The sequence below is a fragment of the Pavona decussata genome, unplaced genomic scaffold (assembly GCF_977016875.1).
Source record: "Pavona decussata unplaced genomic scaffold, jaPavDecu1.1 SCAFFOLD_85, whole genome shotgun sequence".
Classification (NCBI taxonomy): domain Eukaryota; kingdom Metazoa; phylum Cnidaria; class Anthozoa; order Scleractinia; family Agariciidae; genus Pavona; species Pavona decussata.
In genome coordinates this window covers 1789956-1810804 of record NW_028145503.1, presented here as the reverse complement: position 1 = coordinate 1810804, position 20849 = coordinate 1789956, and the positions used below count along the sequence as shown (strand labels likewise).

The window sequence follows — 20849 nt, the reverse complement described above, 5'->3', positions numbered from 1 at the left end:
TAAAAACAACCACAGCTGGTCAATGGGCTCCATTTCTCGCTTTCTATTTCTTTCATTTTCCTGTTGCTGTAGGAAAGGAAATGGAACACTAGGATCTGCATGGTCTCCTTTCACTTTGGCACGTGCATTTTTCCAACTGATCAGAGACTCAGAGCAAGGCTTAACAAAGTTCCAAAATGCGATTAATGCTCGATAACTTTCAAATCCAGTGTAAAAGAAAATGTCGTCGTCATTGGATCCAAACCTCTCCAGGCCAAATTTACAAAGACAAAGTTTTTGCCTAAGTTCAAAATTCTCAGCAACCAAATCTCTTTCTGGCGCCAGTGGTTTGTCCTCTGAATCTTCCTCTTTAGGCTTACCATTTTTGCATGTATCGACTGCTTCACTTGGGCGACTTGTGCTTTTTGTTTCTGATGACACCACAAAAGGTCGAACTGCGCTGTCTTCACGAGCTTTTGCTCTGAGGGTCCTTTCACTCGATTCTTTACAATTCGTTGACCAAGGAAAGACCGATGGAACAGCATTTTTCACAAGATCGTGCCTCTTGCCAGTGAGACTTTTTCTGTAATCCTCCGCGGTGAAATGTTCCGAACAGCAAAACAAAGATGTGTTCGACGCAAATTTTTTGTCGCCACGTCTCATCTTAATACTCCATATCTTCCTCAGGCTTACATCTAACGGAAAATTGTGAAAAATCAAATCTTTTCTATTCTCTGAGCGATTGTTGCACAGTGCAGCCGAGCAACACTTGTGACTTGTGTCCGCCATGTTTTGCTACGATGGCCCTTAGGCCTCGCTTTCATGCAACTTCCGGTCTTACAGTGAAGAGGACTTTAAAGGGGCAGTATCACGCTATTTTTAGTAACACATCGAAAATCGGAAAGACGCTATTCGGTTGATAGCAGCCAAGATATAACGACAAAATTCCATTTAAAGACTATCAGAATGCAAAGAAACTATCCAATGATATTTTCGCCGGCAGATGACTAGATAGAGAGGGGTTCAAATTTGAAAACGTCTGGCGGACGTTTTCAAATTTCGCTGTTGTAACGCACTAAAAATCGCCGGTTGTACTATATTTTGGTTCAACCTTTCGTCTTAGAATCACTATTAATATTTCTTTAAATAAACGACTGAGAAATTAATTAACACAGTGTTCAAAGTTTAAATTTAGTAAATTTTGGCCAAAAATCATGATGTCTCCAATCGATCTCCCATGATACTGCCCCTTTAATACAGAAACTCGTGGGCGATGGTAGAAATTATGCCTGTAGTAGCTCCACGGCCGGAGGCGAGGTGAATGTAATTTGTCTTCTTTGAGCGAAACCCGCTCAGTTTAAGCAATTGCACAATTAGTTTTAACAGTCGTAGGTGACTATTTCCTCGCTGTTTACAAAATTCTGTTATTTTCCTTTTGAAAACTTAGAAGCAAAGATTCTTTTGACAAATTTTGCGGTGTTCTGCCAAAGTTTTCAGTTTTTGTGACAACGAAAGCTTTTGTACAATAAAATAAACGCCGACGCGGTTCCGGCAGCGTTCACAGAAGATATTGCGATCGCTTACTGTACTGTCTTTGATTCCTTTGGTGAATGCCCTCTGAAATTATTATAATAGTAATAGAGTTGATGTTCTTAAGCGTAAATATGTTTTTGGCCCTTTTCAGAACTCATTTTAACTCTCGCCTACGGCTCGGGCTAAAATGAGCCTGAGTCGGGCCAAAAACATGTTGACGCCCGCGAACATCAACTTTTGTTATATTAACCTCGCTACGCTCGGGCCTTCGACCTTCGCTTCGCGAGGAATGACTGCAGTTGCCGTTTTGTACCGTACATGTAATAAAATAATTAGAAATTCCAAGTTGTCAATCATCGTACAACAAACTATTCTTGTTATAATTGTGATATATGACGTCGTAAACAATATGATCATATGACTCATCTGTTTTCATAATAAAGAGCAATTTGAACCTCATTTTCAGTTTCTAAGGCGAGAAACTTAAAAGCAAGCTAGTCACTAATTTATCAGCAACAGTGAATAGACCAACGGTTTGAGGTAAGTACAACTATAGAATGTTATTTGTTTTAGTCTGAGTCTAGTGAATGGCCTGCACCTATGCATCGGAAAACATTTAAAGCAAAATAGTTCAAACGTTTCTCCCGTCTTCCCTGGTCATTTTGTGGCCTTTTAATTTATTTCTGTGAGATAATTCAGTTTAATCAGTTGGGTGCTTTAGCTGAAATTTAATTGAAGAAAGTTTGAGGTAACGAAATCTTATTTCAAAAATTTAAAAGCTGTTTCTGGCCAACCTTAAACGTTTTAGCATACTTTCAAATTTTCCGAACGAGATATTTGCCCATTCGAAAACAAAAGGAATTATTTTCAAGTGTTACAAAATTTTGAGCTGATATCTTTTAAACAAACCGCTTTGGATTTTCTTTCAAACTAAATTCAAAGACGATTCTCAGCTACCTTCTGAACAGATATTATGAACCTATGGTACCCTTCTAATTTAACAGTTTTACATTAGAAGGATTGATGTGTGTTTACGACAAACTCTGCCATTTATTAAGTTTATTGGCCCACTGTTTGCTTTCTTTTGCTACATTATTGTTTACCGAGAAGAGGCGATTTCCAAAAGTATAATTTTTGCGGCTGAAAAATGTTCGGACTAAGTTTTTGTTCGGACAAAAATATTTTCGAACAGTTCTTTTCTTCACCAAATATTTTTGTGATTAGAGCATGTCACCCTTTTTTGGTTTCAGAGAAAATTCCCGGTTTCACCGGCTCTTAACAGTGAGAAATTTCGAACCAAAAACTGACTTCCTTTCCTTCAACAACAGTGAATACGACAACACAACGAGGTTAGTAAAATAACTGAATATAATGATAAAGACATCGACATCCGGTGTCAGGTACGACAAACTCGATCGTTTGTTTAGTTTATCACACCGCTGTTTACTTTCCAGTGTAATTTCATTTTTTACCGTAAAGAGGTGAAAGAAGGAGATTGAATTGTTCAGTTTCCTTTATAAACTGCATGAATGCAAATTTAATTTGTTATGTCATAAAAAAGGGGAAAACCCGTTAGTTCATGACTTAAGCCAGTTCATAAATTCTGGGCATTGCGATAAACTATACAGCAAGAAAGAGGACGCTAAAGAAGACGAGTTATTTCCAGTAGTTTGTTAACATTTGCTTATTTTTTTTGTTTTTTTTTTTTTGTTGAGACCACAAGAATTTTCAGCGGTTGTTAAGCGGTAAATATTGTGATAAGTGATCACTTAGATGTTGGTTTCATTCGGTTGAGTTAGCATTTCAAGTTATTCACAAACTTTTCCTCTGCCCTGCACTAAAGATACAACCTGCCGGAGTGGTTACATTTAAAGATAGGAAGTTTTTTTTTATTATTTTGGTGCATTAACTAATTATGTACTAATGCAGTTAAGACAGCCTTTCGGTTTCTTGCCGAACGACATTTGACGCACGAGACATAAACATTCTAGTACCTACCGAATGAAATATCAATACTTATTCGAGCATTAGTTGTTTGTGAACAGCTTTAAAATAAAGAATAATAATATTTTATAAGGATACCAAAGTCACAGTAACTGAGGTGTGATTTACAATATTAACAATGTTAACCCTGTAGAAAGCTCAAAAGGCTCCCTTGTTTTCAGTTGTAGTTGCTGGTGTAGTTATGTCCTCTGTTAAACAAATCTATGCGATACCAACGTTGGCAATTAATCTTTACTTTTTCATTTCCTTTTTTTCTTTTTTCGTTATCGAATTTTATTTCCCTTTACTCGTTTCCTCTTTACCTTTTTTTTGTATTTTATTACTTTCCTTTAACCTGTGGATTTTTTTGCCGTTACTAGTTTTCTTGTTACTCGTTACTCTGTCTATTTACACTCATAGGCATCAGAAGTCGCAGAAGTAAGGTTTTTGCCGTAAAGCTATTTATTTTGTGCCGTCTATCAAAGAGTAATTTTCTCGTGCACAGTCGTTTTGTTTCTCCCGCTGATCTTTAGTATCATTTGATCTCTTTTATCATCCTCTATCCTGCTGTTTTTCGCTTTAGTCTTCACTGATAGTTCGGCTGTTAACTCGTGCTCTCAGTGGCTCTCTATCACGATGAACTTTGCTTATTCGTCGCCTGCTTTCTTGTTTTGTTTTTGTTTTGTTGTTGTTGTTGTTTTTGAGTTGTTTTTTCCTGTCTGTCTTTTTCTCCTTTACCACATTTGTAGACATATTCAATGAATACATAAATTAACTTTGTATTTTGTTGTGTTCAAAATTTCTTTTTGTCTTTCTCAAAAAAGTTGACCATGCAAATTTCCGCGAACGGACTGACGGACAGTGACTTCATAACCAAAACCAAAAGTTCTCGCGTTTAATAGGTTATCATATTTTTCCCCATAGTGCTCCACGCGTGCGCTTTCGGACTGGAAAGGTCCCGATAATCATGAAACATTCACCACAGTAGTTAAATGAATTCTTGGTCCTCGTCCTCAGTCGCCACATACCCATAAAGGGGAAATTGGCAATGCTCAAAATGAGACGTTGCTTTGTAATATACCATTTGCAGTGATCAATTTACTATTGAAAACGATTATTCAAGCTCTTTCAACGATTGATCATATAGTACTAATTAGCATTGGGATAGTGATGGTGGTAGCTTTCTGCTATAAAATACAGTCGAACCTGTATATAACGGCCACCCTCGGGACTTGAGTAACTGGCCGTTTAGTACAGGATCACTAAAAATACTCACTGGGCGTGGTCTAATGTCAATTTTAATGGCGTATCATACAGAAACACTTCATGCAAGGAAACAATAGGACAATCAATACTCTTTCAAGTGATCAATACTTTAAACAAAGTTCAGTGCCAACTTGTAACTTAACGGTATAATATACCTAACATTGTGTAAAAGTACCATACAATAAATTGTCCTCTATACTCCTACGGTATACAGTGCTCTATTTCTATGACTTACATTTCACAACAAAATATCTCATCCCGTCATTTCATAGTTGTTACGCTCAATGTTCAATGTCACATGGCTGAAAAACAAGTTAATTAAAGAGGAATTTCTTGCTAAAGAGTGAAGCATATTCAAAACAAACTTTTTTTTAACGTTCGTAATGTGGTAATGTACTTCAGCACATTGCGGACATCTGAAAAGCGTTAAACGGCCGAGTATCAGCTTACAGTAGCTTTGTACATGTTATTTCTTTATAGTGATGCTGGATCGCACTTTAAACACAATAAAATACCGCATAAAATAACATATGGCTTCGTTTCCATTCAAGGGTGGCCGCTTAATACAGGTAAAAATAACAAAGAAAGACAGACATAGGACTGCTACAGGGTGGCCGCGGCCGCTTAATAGAGGTGGCCGCCTAATACAGGTAACAAATACAGTGTTTGTATGAGCAAACAATCGGGACTTTGAAAACTGGCCGCCTAATAGAGGGTGGCCGCTTAATACAGGGCCGTTATATACAGGTGCGACTGTATCGCCCTTGTTATTTGTAGATTTGTTCATAATACTGTGCAAATGTCTGGGGATCTGATTAAGAGATTTATCCCCCACCAGCACCACCACCCAGATGACCGCTGATACGTGCATTACATTTTTATTTATAACTCTTGAGTCTTGCTTCTTGAAATCAATACATCATTACACTTATTGTTTTCTCTCTCTAGTTCGTAGAAACGGCCATTATGAGCAACACTAAACGAGTTGTACAAGTTATCAATACTGCTACACATGTGGCCAATTTCCTTTTCAAAACCGGTCGTATTCTCAAAGCCATTGAATTATCCAAGGAACGCTTAATTCTTCTCAACAACATCCGAATGACGAATAGCTTTGTTCTTATCAGAGACCACACAGGTGCGATAGAAAGCAATACAATGCACCGCCAGTGTCATGCAAAATGCAAAGAAGCAATGCAAATATTTGAACAGGGCAGGTTGCATCGAGAGCAAGGCAAGTATCAAAAATCAAAAGATCTTTACTTGAAAGCACTCAGCATCTTTATAGAATTTGGCAACATATACGGAGAAGCAACATGTTACAGAAGCCTGGGAAATGTGTTTCAATGTCTCGGTCAATATGCCAAGGCGAAACAATATCTTCAGAAAGCACTTCAGATCAGCAGAGAAATTGGTGACAAACACGGAGAAGCAGGATGTTACGGAATCCTGGGAAATGTGTTTCGAGATCTCGGTCAATATGTCAAGGCGGAAGAATATCTTCAGAAAGCGCTTCAGATCAGCAGAGAAATTGGTGACAAACGCGGAGAATCAGAATGTTACGCAAACCTGGGAAATGTGCTTGAATCCCTCGGTGAATATGTCAAGGCGGAAGAATATCTTCAGAAAGCACTTCAGTTCAGCAGAGAAATTGGTGACAAACACGGAGAATCAACTTGTTACATAAACCTGGGAAATGTCCTGAAACCCCTCGGCGAGTATGTCAAGGCGGAAGAATATCTTCAGAAGGCACTTCAGATCAGCAGAGAAACTGGTGACAAAGACGGTGAATCAGCATGCTACGTAAATCTGGGAAATGTGTTTGAATCCCTCGGTGCATATGTCAAGACGGAAGAATATCTTCAGAAGGCACTTCAGATCAAAAGAGAAATTGGTGACAAACACGGAGAATCAACATGTTACGTAAACCTGGGAAATGTGTTTCGATACCTCGGTCAATATGTCAAGGCGGACGAACATCTTCAGAAAGCACTTCAGATCAAAAGAGAAATTGGTGACAAACGCGGAGAATCAACATGTTACGTAAACCTGGGAAATGTGTTTGGATGTCTCAGTGAATATGTTAAGTGGAAAGAACATCTGCAGAAAGCACTTCAGATCAGCAGAGAAATTGGTGACAAACACGGAGAATCAACTTGTTACGTAAACCTGGGAAATGTGCATGAATCCCTCGGTGAATATGTCAAGGCGGAAGAATATCTTCAGAAGGCACTTCAGATCAGCAGAGAAATTGGTAACAAACGCGGAGAATCAACATGTTACGTGACCCTGGGAGAAGTGTTTAAATCTCTCAGTGAATATGTCAAGGCGGAAGAATATCTTCAGAAAGCACTTCAGATCAGCAGAGAAATTGGCGACCCCGTCGGAGAATCAGCATGCTATACAAGCCTGGGAAATATGCTCTTTTGGACAGGTGAATATTTGAAGGCTAAACAATATCACGAGAAGGCAATTGCACTTAGTTACGAGACTGGACTAATTGATCTGCAGCTGAAAAACCACCTTTCACTTGCAGCAGACATATTGTGTTTGACTGGAAACACAGGCGATGCTGTTTCGAGTCTCCTTGCAAGCATTGAAAAGTGTGAGGAAATGAGAATTCATTTAAGAGCCAATGATCAATTTAAGATTTCTTTTTTAGACAAGAACGCTTTTGAATACAAACACCTCAGCCGTTTGTTTCTGGTGACTGGGAAATTTCATGAAGCACTTTGCGCGGAAGAACTCGGACGGGCCAGAGCCCTATCAGACTTAATGTCAACTCAGTACTCTGTGGAACAACAAACAGCAGTGAATCCACAATCGTGGTTTGACGTTAGAAGGACTGAGACAAAAGAAAGTAACTGTTCTTGTTTATATATTTCCTGTCTCAACCACGAAATATTACTGTGGGTTCTTGAGCCAAACAAAACCATACATTTTCGACTTAAAGACGTGAACGACCATTTTGGAAACAACTGCAAAAGGGAAGGCAGGTCTGTAGATACAATTTTCAATGACATTATCTTCAGGACATTTCATTTCCAGCTCACTCAAGAGCACTGCGAAGATCGATCACTGTTTCCTTCAAACACTGCTTACATGAAACAGGCGTCTTCTTCGGAGGGTGACGAGCCCGCAGTTTTTCTGCGTCCAGTAGAAGAAGACGGAGACGACGAAAGCCAGTATGTTGATCCACCAAATCTCTCTCAGTGTTACAAAATGATTATCGGTCCTGTTGCTGACTTACTTGTGAAGCCCGAAGTTATCATTGTTCCTGATAGCGTCCTATGGAAAGTTCCATTTTCCGCGTTTAAGGATGAAAATGGGAAGTATTTATCCGAAACTTTTAGGATCCGCATTGCTCCTTCTTTGACGACTCTTAGAATGATTAAGGAAAGTCCAGAAAATTATCACAGGCAGACCGGTGTACTGATAGTGGGTGAGCCTAAGATTGGTGAGGTGTTTCACAAGGGACGTCGTGAGACATTATGTCCATTGCCTGGCGCAAGAGAGGAAGCAGAGATGATTGCGCGACTGCTGGGAGCTCAGCCTTTGTTAGGAGAGCACGCAACCAAGGAGGCAGTTCTTCAGCGAATACACTCAGTAAGTCTGATACATTTTGCTGCCCATGGTGACGCTGAAAGGGGAGAAATTGCTCTTGCTGCTCCACGCTCTTTTGAAGGGATTCTAAAAGAAGAACACTACCTATTAACAATGGCTGAAGTTTCACAAGTTTGTCTAAGAGCCAAACTGGTAGTTCTTAGTTGCTGCCACAGTGCACGTGGACAGATTAGATCCGAGGGAGTTGTTGGAATCGCGCGAGCCTTCTTAGGATCCGGTGCACGTTCCGTATTGGTTGCCCTGTGGGCCATAGAGGACCTGGCAACAAAGCACTTCATGAGTCGTTTCTACGAGCATCTCGTCTGTGGTGAAAGTGCCAGTAAAGCTCTTCACCAGACCATGAAGTGGATGAGAGGTAATGGCTTTTCAGAAGTGAGACAGTGGGCGCCTTTTATGCTGATTGGAGATAACGTGACTTTTGATTTTGGAAAGTAAAAGTCAGTAGTTTAAAGCGATTATTTGACATTACGGATTTAAAATAATTTCAGAAAATGCTAATACACATTTTGAGAGGGTTATTGTTCTTGACTAAACAAGGTAATGGATGGGGAATTGTCCTGTCTGAAGGGAGCTTATTTCCGTCTCTTGTTTATTTACATTCCCTATATCCCACACTATATTGGGGAAACATAGGTTGGTACAGTTGTAAGATAAATTGTCTTTCGTTTTGTGTCACTGAGAAATTTGACAGAATCATTTCTGTAATCAAAGAACGCATTCCTTCTACTCGTCTGAATCGATTACCCGTACGCGTATGTCTTAGGTTTATTCAAGAGCATATACTCGGACGGTTTGCCTAAAAGTATTCTTGTTTTTATTCACATCATGCAGGTGCCACCGCAAGACCAGGGACGGGCTGGCAAGAGATTTAAACAACGAAAAACTACGTGGGTTAACCGTTTAAAGGATGACGGCTTGAATGATCGACCGCTCTATGTTCGCTGTCTTTCCTTCAACCTTGTTCCTGTTCCTGTCTTTCATCTCCTTGTAGGAAATAAGGCTTCTGATATTCTAAGTAAGCAATGTGTGCTCTTATATCGCTGCATGTTCCCCCTTTAAGTTTTACCGCCGAGTAAGCGGCCCCCCTCCTCTTCCCTCCCCTCCCCCGCCCTTTTTAAATATATAAGCACCAGAAACGGAAACAAAGATACTAAAATACCGCCTTTAGTGCCCCTTGGTTCGTCCTCAGATAAAAAATAATCAAAAAGTCCAACATCTTAACTTAAATTAATGAGCGCCACAAACGTGCGATTACGCCTAATTCAACAGTGCTCTTATTTCCTCTAATTGCTCGTTCGTACAATTCGGCTTTCGTGAAAATGGTTTTCCAAGTGAAAAGGAAATGAAACCTGACCGCAAGTTACAGCGCCGCATGAATCGCTTTTTTTTTTTTTTTAATAAATACGTGAGTGTTGCTATTACAATTTACTTAAGACAAACCGAGAAAAAGTAGCCAGGGTAACGTTAACGACAAAAAACTTCTTTTGGATGGCTTCTCGGAGTTGAGTTTATGATTTTTATTTTACAAATAAGTTCAGTAATTCTTGTTTAGTTCAATCATTTTGAATCAAGGTGAATTGTGTAGTAAGTAAGTAAGATTCCTTCTTGGTCTGTGTTAAAGTAGTATCAAGGTCCGGGGGGGGGGGGATACTCAAACTTTCTCGTTTACGGGGAGGTTCCGTTCCGAACTCCAAACCCTTACCCTTTGATATACCACTTTTGACGGAAGAGGTAACTCTTTCATATACCTTCTGTTCAAAATGGTACTCATTTCACATACGTTCTTACGTACTGTTCGGTTTATTTTGCAAAACCCTTTTTTTAAATATAACCTCTTAACAGTTCCGTACCGTGTTCTATAGTTCAGCTCGTGAAATTCCTCAGTATTCTTTTGTATAGAGTGTGTGCACGACGGCCATGTTGGAGGACCGAAACAATACAATGATTTTCCTTTGGGAAATATATTCTATTTTTATGCAAATATCTTCTATTGTTTTAGTCCTCCAACATGGCCGCCGTGCACACACTCTATACATCCAGCTGAAAAAAAAATTGCCTCTTTCGGGTGGAGCCTCTCCGTATAGGCCATTATAGGGGATAACAGCCCTCCCCCCCCCCCCCTCCCCTCCTGGCACCAAGGTTGTAACAAGAGCTGTATTAAATAAGTGCAAACTTCCTGTTTATATGTTGCCTTAAACTGCTAAAAAACACTTGTAATTTGTTGAAATAAATTTTTGAAAGTTATTGCCCTGTAGGGTTTTCCCTTATGAGTAGCCAACATTGTACTTGTAGGACTCAGGTACATGTATTTAAAGTTACAAATTATGGTTTGTTTTGTTCGTATAAGTGAAAAATTTGGATTTGTGATCACCGATTTTTAATAAAACTTTATGAAGTTTGCATTACTAAGTTACAAATTAGTCGTAAGAGTGGAAGCAATAATCAGTTTAGAGTGAATTGTACAATGCACGTTTAGTTTTAGTTTAGTCACATCGTTCGGCGTTTCAAACGTTTCACAAAGCAGATTTTACTGAGTTGTCAAACCTACGAAAGCGCAACTTGCGAACCTGATAATTGTTTTAGCAGTCATTGGGATGTGATGATTTTCGTCGGCTAGCGTGATGGTAGAGAGTGGGCCCTATGCCCCACTGGGGGCTCAAAAGACTAGGAGAGAGAGAGCGTGATAGTAGAGAGAAAGAGCCTTTTTAAATGTCCCCTCGCCTATTATGCGGCCTAGAAAACAAAACTGTAACGCCGACCTGATTGATTTAAGGTTCGCACCTGTGCTGCTGATTTTGTGTAACGTCAAGGCCTTATTAAACCGCCAACCGCTGTTCCAACCAGTGCTAAGAGCGGGAAAAATCAAACTGATCAGTGCCAAGTGCAGGAAAACATGCAACCGGTGCCAAGCGCGGGAAAACAAGAAACTGGTGCCAAGCGCAGGAATACGGGCAACCAGTATCAAGCACGGGAAAACAGGCAACCAGTGTCAAGCGCGAGAAAACAGGTAACCAGCGCCAAGCGCGGGAAAACAGGCAACCAGTGCCAAGCGCGGGAAAACAGGCAACCGGTGCCAAGCGCGGGAAAAGAGGCAACCAGTACCAAGCGCGGGAAAAGAGGCAACCGGTGCCAAGCGCGGGAAAACAGGCAACCAGTACCAAGCGCGGGAAAACAGGCAACCGGTGCCAAGCGCGGGAAAACAGGCAACCAGTGCCAAGCGCGGGTAAACAGGCAACCAGTGCCAAGTGCGGAAAAACATGCAACCGGTGCCAAGCGCGGGAAAACAAGCAACCGGTGCCAAGCGTGGGTAAACAGGCAACCGGTTCCAAGCGTGGGAAAACAAGCAACCGGTGCCAAGCGTGGGTAAACAGGCAACCGGTGCCAAGCGCGGAAAAACAAGCAACCTATGCCAAGCGCGGAACAATAGGCAACCAGTGCCAAGCGCTGGAAAACAGGCAACCAGTATCAAGCGAGGGAAAACAGGCAACCGGTGCCAAGCGCGGGAAAACAGGCAACTGGTGCCACGCGCGGGAAAATAGGCAACCAGTGCCAGGCGCGGGAAGACAGGCAATCGGTGCCAAGCGCGGTTAAACAGGCAACCGGTGCCAAGCGCGGGAAAACAGGCAACCGGTGCCAAGCGCGGGAAAATAGGCAACCAGCACCAAGCGCGGGAAAATAGGCACCCAGTGCAAGCGCGGGAAAACAGGCAATTTTGCTGCTGGTTGTAAAAAGACAGCACATCTACCGTGACTGTATGCTTAGCTCATAACCCAATTCTTTTATTATTTTTTTTTTTCAGACGAGTTAACTTGGGCTTGTCAGGCGTAAATATTCTTTGTATCCTGAACAAGAAATGAAATGATCACCGCTCACCAGCAAGTTGCACAACAAGAAGGAAAGAACTTCGATCCAGCTGTTGCCCTTTCCCGTCAAGTTATTTGACGTTTGCTGACGCCTGATATGAAACGAGGAGATTTGAACCTGTTTCTTTTCATTGCTCTTTGTTTTAACTTTCAATCTTGCGTTTCAATTTCCATTTGAGTTGACATTTTTTTCGTTTCTGAAACGGCAAAATATGGGTTACGGGAAGGTAGATTTTTAAATTGACATCCCTATACATCTTCAACTTTCGGAAGATACGCGTTCAGTTATACAGACGGAAATGGAATGTCGTTAAAAGAACTTTGTTAAATACAAATGTGTTCCATTTTAACAAGTCATCGACCAGTTTTTTTTTTCAAGAACGATCACAGCATTTTGTAAATAACTTTATTTTTTTCCCTATGTCTTCAGTATCACTTTTTCCAAAATACAATAAATTTCAAAATTTTAGTACATTTGTCCTGCCTGGTGTTTGGTGATTCTAACTATTCAGAGTATAAACAGCAAATAGTTAGCCTGCATAGGAGGCGTACAATCGGGGAGGGATAAGCAATTCATGTTAAGGTACCATATAGTCACCCACATAACCCTAACCCTCCATATAGTCACCCTTACCTTACCATGAATTAGTGTATATGCTTAAATTTCTGTTAAGTCACCACGTTCATGTCGTTTTCGCAAAGATAGCGTTAACTTTGAAAAAGATGATCTGGTAGGGATACTGGATACTGTGTGTCATCAGTATTCCCGATCCCTAAAGTTTTAATTTTAGTGTAGTGGGAATGTTTGTTGTTTGTTTATCGTTTCTGTGCGTGTTTGTCATTTAATATTAACCTCGCTACGCTCGGGCCTTCGACCCTCGCTTCGCGAGGAATGACTGCAGTTGCCGTTTTGTACCGTACATGTAATAAAACAATTACAAATTCCAAGTTGTAAATCACCGTACAAACAAACTATTCTTGTTATAATTGTGATATATGACGTCGTGAACAATATGCTCATATGACTCATCTGTTTTCATAATAAAGAGCAATTTGAACCTCGTTTTTTCAGTTTCTAAGGCGAGAAACTTGAAAGCAAGCTAGTCACTTCTTTATCAGTAACAGTGAATAGACCAACGGTTTGAGGTAAGTACAACTACACAATGTTATTTGCTTTAGTCTGAGTCTAGCGAATGGCCTGCACCTATGCATCGAAAACATTTAAAGCAAAATAGTTGAAATGTTTTTTCCTATCTTCCCTGGTCATTTTGTGGCCTTTTGATATGTTTCTGGGAGATAATTCAGTTTAATCTGTTGGGTGCTTTAGATGAAATTTAATTGAAGAAAGTTCGAGGAAACGGAATCTTATTTCAAGAATTTAAGAGCTGTTTCTGGCCATACTAAAACGTTTAGCATACTTTCAAATTTTCCGAACGAGATATTTGCCTATTCGAAAACAAAAGGAATTATTTTCAAGTGTAACGAAATCTTGAGCTGATATCTTTTAAACAAACCGTTTTAGATTTTCTTTCAAACTTAATTCGAAGGCGATTCTCGGCTGCCTTATTAACAGATATTATGAACCGATGGTACCCTGCTAATTTAACAGTTTTACATTAGAAGGATTGATGTCTGTTTACGACAAACTCTGCCATTTATTAAGTTTATTGGCCCACTGTTTGCTTTCTTTTGTTATATTAGTGTTTACCGAGAAAAGGCGATTTCCAAAAGTATAATTTTTGCGGCTGAAAAATGTTCGGACCAAGTTTTTGTTTGGACAAAAATATTTTCGGACATTTCTTTTCTCCACCAAATATTTTTGTGATCAGAGCATGTCACCCTTCTTTGGTTTCAGAAAAAATTTCCGGTTTCACTTTTTACAGCGAGAAATTTGGAACCAAAATGTGACTGCCTTTCCTTCAACAACAGTGAATACGACAAGACAACGAGGTTAGTAAAATAACTAAATTTAATGATTAAGACATCGACATCGTGTCAGTTACGACAAACCCGATCGTTTGTTTAGTTTATCACACCGCTGTTTACTTTCCAGTATAATTTCATTTTTTACCGTGAAAAGGTGAAAGGGGGAGAATTGTTCAGTTTCCTTTATAAACTACATGAATGCAAATTTAATTTGTTATGTCATAAAAAAAAGTGAAAACCCGCTGGTTCTAACTTAAGCCAGTTCATAAATTCTGGGCATTGCGATAAACTATACAGCAAGAAAGAGGACGAGTTATTTCCAGTAGTTTGTTGATATCTGCTAATTTTTTTGTCGTTGAGACCACAAGAATTTTCAGCGGTTGTTAAGCGGTAAATATTAATAAAAGTGATCATTTAGATGCTGGTTTCATTCGGTTGAGTTAGTATTTCAAGTTATTCACAAACTTTTCCTCTGGCCTGCACTAAAGATACAACCTGCAGGAGTTGTTACGTTTAAAGATAGGAAGCTTTTTTATTGTTTTGGTGCATTAACTGATTATTTAGTAGTGCAGCTGAGACAGTCTTTTGGTTTCTTGCCGAACGACATTTGACGCACGAGACATAAACATTCTATGAATGAAATATTAATACTTATTCGAGCATTAGTTGTTTGTGAACACCTTTAAAATAAAGAAAAATAATATTTTATAAGGACCAAACTCACCGTAACTGAGGTGATTTACAATATTAACAATATTAACCCTGTAGAAAGCTCAAAAGGCTCCCCTGTTTTCAGTTGTAGTTGCTGGTGTAGCTATGTCCTCTGTTAAACAAATCTATGCGATACAAACGTTGGCAAATGATTTATCTTTTCTTTCTCATTTCATTTGTTTTTTTGTTCGTTACCGAATTTTATTTCCCTTTGCTCGTTTCCTCTTTCTTTTTTATATTTTTATATTTCATTCCTTTCTTTTAACCTGTGGATTTTTTTGCCGTTACTCGTTTTTTCGTTACTCGTTACTCTGTCTTCTTACACTACAAGGCGTCAGAAGTCGTAGAATTAAGGTTTTCGCCGTAAAGCTATTTATTATTGCCGTCTATTAAAGAGTAATTTTCTCGTGCACTGTCGTTTTGTTTCTCCCGCTGATCTCTAGTATAATTTGGTCTCTTTTATCATGCTCTATCCTGCTGTTTTTCCCGTTAGTCTTCACTAATATTTCGGCTGTTTACTCGTGCTCTCAGTGGCTCTCTATCACAATGAACTTTGCTTATTCGTCGCGCCTGCTTTCTTGTTTTTTTTTTTTTTGTTTTTTTTTTCCTGTCTCTCTTTCTCTCCTTTACCACATTTGTAAACATAATCAACGAATACATAAATTAACTTTGAATGTTGTTGCCTTCAGAATTTCTTTTTGTTTTCCTAAAACGCAGTTGGCCATGCAAATTTTCGCGGACTGACGGACAGTGACTTCATAATCAAAACCAAAATGATGTGATCAATTTACTATTGAAAACGATTACTCAAGCTCTTTCAACGATTGATCATATAGTACTAATTACCATCGGGGTAGTGATGGTGGTAGCTTTCTGCTATAAAATATCGCCCTTGTTATTTGTAGATTTGTTCATAATACTGTGCAAATGCCAGGGGATTAGGAGATTTATCCCCCACCATCACCACCACCCAGATCACCGTTGATACGTGCATTACATTTTTTGATAACTCTTCCTTCAGTGAAATCAATACATGATTACACTAACTGTTTTCTCTCTGTAGTTTGAAGAAACAGCAATTATGAGCAGCACTAAAAGAGTTGAACACGTTATCAATACTGCTACACATGTGGCCAATTTCCTTTTCAAAACCGGTCGTATTCTCAAAGCCATCGAATTATACAAGGAACGCTTGATTCTTCTCAACAACATCCAATTGACGAGTAACTTCGTTCCTATCAGAGACCACACAGGTGCCATAGAGAGCGATAGAATGCACCGCCAGTATGATGCAAGATGCAAAGAAGCAATGCAAATATTTGAACAGGGAAAGTTGCATCAACACCAAGGGGAGTATCAAAAATCAAAAGATCTTTACTTGAAAGCACTCAGCATCTTTATAGAATTTGGCAACATATACGGAGAAGCAGCATGTTGCGGAAGCCTGGGAAATTTGTTTCAATGTCTCGGTGAATATGTCAAGGCGAAAGAATTTCTTCAGAAAGCACTTCAGATCAGCAGAGAAATTGGTGACAAACACGGAGAAGCAGCATGTTACGTAATCCTGGGAAATGTGTTTAATTCTCTCCGTGAATACGTTAAGGCGGAAGAATATCTTCAGAAAGCACTTCAGATCAAAAGAGAAATTGGTGACAAACGCGGAGAAGCAGCATGTTATGGAATCCTGGGAGATGTGGTTAATTCTCTCGGTGAATATGTCAAGGCGCAAGAATATCTCCAGAAAGCACTTCAGATCAGCAGAGAAATTGGTGACAAACACGTTGAAGCACCATTATACGGAAGCCTGGGAGAAGTGTTTGAATCTGTCGGTGAATACGTCAAGGCCGAAGAATGTCTTCAGAAAGTACTTCAGATCAAAAGAGAAATTGGTGACAAACACGGAGAATCAACATGCTACGCAAATCTGGGACGTGTGTTTGAATCTCTCGGTGAATACGTCAAGGCGGAAGAATGTCTTCAGAAAGCACTTCAGATCACCAGAGAAATTGGTGACAAACGCGGAGAATCAATATGTTACGTTAACCTGGGAAAGGTGTTTAAATCTGTCCGTGAATATGTCAAGGCCAAAGAATGTCTTCAGAAAGCACTTCAGATCAGCAGAGAAATTGGTGACAAACGCGGAGAATCAGCATGTTACCTAAACCTGGGAAATGTGTTTAATTCTGTCGCTGATTATGTCAAGGCGGAAAAATATCTTCAGAAAGCACTTCAGATCAGCAGAGAAACTGGCGACACCGTCGTAGAAGCATCATGCTATGGAAGCCTGGGAAATATGCTTCTTGGTACAGGTGAATATTTGAAGGCTAAACAATATCACGAGAAGGCAATTGCACTTAGTTACGAGACTGGACAAATTGATCCGCATCTTAAACTTTTACTTGCAGTAGACACATTGGGTTTGACTGGAAACACAGGCGATGTTGTTTCGGCTCTACTTGCAAGCATTGAAAAGAATGAGGAAATGAGAATTCATTTAAGAGCCAATGATCAATTTAATATTTCTTTTTCCGAAAAGAACGCTTCTACATACAAACACCTCAGCCGTATGTTTTTGATGACTGGGAAATTTCATGAAGCACTTTGCACAGAAGAACTCGGACGCGCCAGAGCCCTTTCAGACTTAATGTCAGCTCAGTACTCTGTGGAGCAACAAACATCAGTGAGTCCACAATCGTGGTTTAACATTGCAAGGACTGAGACAAAAGAAAGTTGTTCTTGTTTATACATTTCCGATCATGACCTCCATATATTACTGTGGGTTATCAAGCCAAACAAAACCATACATTTTCGAATTAAAGACGTGAACGACAATTTTGGAAACAAGAAGGAAGGCAGGTCTGTAGATACAATTTTCAATGACATTGTTTTCAGGAGATTTCATTTCCAGCTCACTCAAGAGCACTGCGAAGATCGATCACTGTTTCCTTCAAACACTGCTCACTTGAAACAGGCGTCTCATTCGGGGGGTGAAGAACCCGCCATTTTACGTCCAGTTGAAGAAGACGGAGACGACGAAAACCAGTATATTGATCCACCAAATCTCTCTGAGTGTTATAAAATGATTATCGGTCCTGTTGCTGACTTACTTGTGAAGCCCGAAGTCATCATTGTTCCGGATAGCGTCCTATGGAAAGTTCCATTTTCTGCGTTCAAGGATGAAAATGGGAAGTATTTATCAGAGACTTTTAGGATCCGCATAGCTCCTTCTTTGACGACTCTCAGGCTGATTCAGGAGAGTCCAGAGGATTATCACAGTCAGACCGATGTACTGATAGTGGGTGAGCCCAAGATTGGTCAGGTGTTTCACAAGGGACGTCGTGAGACATTATGTCCATTGCCTGGCGCAAGGGAGGAAGCAGAGATGATCGCACGACTGCTGGGAGCTCAGCCTTTGTTAGGAGAGCATGCAACCAAGCAGGCAGTTCTTCAGCGAATTAACTCAGTAGGTCTGATACATTTCGCTGCCCATGGTGACGCCGAAAGAGGAGAAATTGCTCTTGCCGCTCCACACTCTTTTGAAGGGATTCCACAAGAAGAACACTACCTATTAACAATGGCTGAAGTTTCACAAGTTCGTCTGAGAGCCAAACTGGTAGTTCTTAGTTGTTGCCACAGTGCACGTCGTCAGATTAGATCCGAGGGAGTTGTTGGAATCGCGCGAGCCTTCTTAGGATCCGGTGCACGTTCCGTATTGGTTTCCCTATGGGCCTTAGAGGACCTAGCAACAAAGCAGTTCATGAGTCGTTTCTACGAGCATCTCGTCTGTGGTGAAAGTGCCAGTGAAGCTCTTCACCAGACCATGAAATGGATGAGAGGTAACGGCTTTTCAGAAGTAAGACAGTGGGCACCTTTCATGCTGATCGGGGATAACGTTACATTTGATTTTGGAAAGTAAAGGTCAGTAGTTTAAAGCGATTATTTGACATTACGGATTTAAAATAATTTCAGAAAATGCTAATACACGTTTTGAGAGGGTTATTGTTCTTGACTAAACAGGGTAATGGATGGGGAATTCTCCTGTCTGAAGGGAGCTTATTTCTTTCTCCAGTTTATTTACATTCCCTATATTCCACACTATATTGGGGAAACATAGGTTGGTACAGTTGTAAGATAAATTGCCTTTCGTTCCGTGTCACTGAGAAATTTGACAGAATCATTTTTGTAATAAAAGAATGCATTCCTTCTACTCGTCTGAATCGATTACTCGTACGCGTATAACTTAGGTTGATGCAAGAGCATATACTCGGACCGTTTGCCTAAAAGTACTCTTGTTTTTATTCACATCATGCAGGTGCCACCGCAAGACCAGGGACGGGCTGGCAAGAAATTTAAACAACGAAGAACTACGTGGGTTAAAGGTTTAAAGAATGACGGCTTGAATAATCGATCGCTCCATATTCGCTGTCTTTCGTTCAACCTTGTTCATGTTCTTGTCTTTCATCTCCTTGTAGGAGATAAGGCTTCTGATATTCAAAGTAAGCAATGTGTGCCCTTCTATCGCTGCGTGTTCCCCCTTTAAGCTTCACTGCCGAGTAAGCGGCCCCCTCTTCCTACCTCCCCTTCCCCCGCCCCTTTCCGAATATATAAGCAACAGAAACGGAAACAAAGATACTAAAGCATTGCCTTCAGTACCCCTTGGTTCGTGCCCAGATAAAAAATAATCAAGAAGTCCAACATCTTAACCACGCCCAAGTTCAACAGTGCTTTTATTTCCAGAAGAAACTATTTCCAGCCAATCTCTCTGTATTTTTAAAAGTAAATTAATTTAATTTAATTCTTATTGGTAGATTAACTTTTATTGTTATTTTGTATATTTTAGAATAGTTTTGTTAATTATTATTTTAGAGTTGGCGTGACGTCCCACGACTTTGCCGACATAACGACATTTAGATTTAGATTTTAGATTTCCTCTTATTGCTCGTTCGTACAATTCGACTTTCGTGAAAATGTTTTCCAAGTGAAAAGGAAATGAAGCCTGACCGCATGTTACAACGCCGCATGAATCGCTTTTTTTTTTTTTTTATAAATACGTGAGTGTTGCTATTACAATTTACTTAAGACAAACCGAGAAACAGTAGCTAGGGTAACGTTAACGACAAAAAAACGTCTTTTGGATGGCTTCTCGGAGTAGAGTCTATGATTTTTATTTTACAAATAAGTGCTTTCGGGATTTAGGATTCAGTAATTCTTGTTTAGTTCGAATCATTTTGAATCAAGGTGAATTGTGTAGCAAATGATGTTGTATATCCTTTATTCTCACTGACCCCTTCTGGGTCTGTGTTAAAGTACTACCAAGGCCCGGGGGGGAATACTCATATTTTCTCTTTTACGGGGAGGTTCCGTTCCGAACTCCAAACCCTTACCTTTTGATATACACTTTTGGCAGAAAAGGTAACTCTTTCATATAGCTTCTATTCAAAATGGTACTCATTTGAAACACGATTACGTACTGTTCGAGTTATTTTGCAAAACCATTTTTTAAAAATAACTTAATAACAGTTCCGTATCATTTTCTATAGTTCAGCTCGTGAAATCCCTCAGTATTCTTTTGTAAACATCCAGCCGAAAAAATTGCCTCTTTCGGGTGGAGCCTCTCCGTATAGGCCATTATAGGGGGTAACAGCCCCCCCCCCCCTCCCCTCCTGGCACCAAGGTTGTAACAAGAGCTGTATTAAATACGTGCAAACTTCTTTTTGTATATGTTGCCTTAAATTGCTAAAACACACTTGTAATTTGTTGAAATAAATTTTTGAAAGTTATTGCCCTGTTGGGTTCTGGCTTATGAGTATCCAACATTGTATTTGTAGGACTCAGGTACATGTATTTAAAGTTACAAATTATGGTTCGTCTTGTTCGTATACGGGAAAAATTTGGATTTGTGATCACTGATTTTTAATAAAACTTTACGAAAGCGCAACTTGCGAAGCTGATAATTGTTTTAGC

The 20849-nt window shown here is 39.8% G+C and overlaps 3 protein-coding genes across 10 annotated transcripts in view; all 3 read left to right on the top strand.

Annotated features, from left to right (window-relative positions):
• The window catches only part of LOC146475214 (uncharacterized), a 48838-nt gene extending 39063 nt beyond the window's left edge, over nt 1-9775 (top strand). Inside the window, exon 3 of one of the 2 annotated variants that reach the window (XR_014865988.1) lies at nt 9746-9775. The gene's annotated coding sequence lies outside the window, so the exon portion shown is untranslated. Of the gene's footprint in view, nt 1-9216 lie in introns of both variants that reach the window. The other variant, XM_085116138.1, reaches the window with a different exon arrangement.
• Nucleotides 1-20849, top strand: part of LOC146475212 (uncharacterized) — a 48140-nt gene that overhangs the window by 15334 nt on the left and 11957 nt on the right. The window lies entirely within an intron of this gene.
• On the top strand, nt 1995-20408 carry LOC146475213 (tetratricopeptide repeat protein 28-like). 7 transcript variants are annotated; one of them, XM_085116148.1, is made up of 4 exons: nt 13376-13394; nt 14104-14198; nt 15949-18803; nt 19198-20408. In XM_085116148.1, exon 3 carries the CDS (start codon nt 15967-15969, stop codon nt 18799-18801), a length of 2835 nt encoding a protein of 944 aa, XP_084972274.1. In that variant the 5' UTR covers nt 13376-13394; nt 14104-14198; nt 15949-15966; the 3' UTR covers nt 18802-18803; nt 19198-20408. The 7 variants fall into 7 exon arrangements, with proteins under 7 accessions (XP_084972271.1, XP_084972272.1, XP_084972276.1 ...); XM_085116145.1 differs by lacking the exons at nt 13376-13394; nt 14104-14198; nt 15949-18803 and adding exons at nt 1995-2052; nt 5710-8822; XM_085116146.1 differs by lacking the exons at nt 13376-13394; nt 14104-14198; nt 15949-18803 and adding exons at nt 2764-2861; nt 5710-8822.

What these genes read in the sequence shown, in the direction of transcription:
- LOC146475213 (XM_085116145.1), top strand. Translation starts at nt 5,728, where the DNA reads ATGAGCAACACTAAACGAGTTGTACAAGTTATCAATACTGCTACACAT.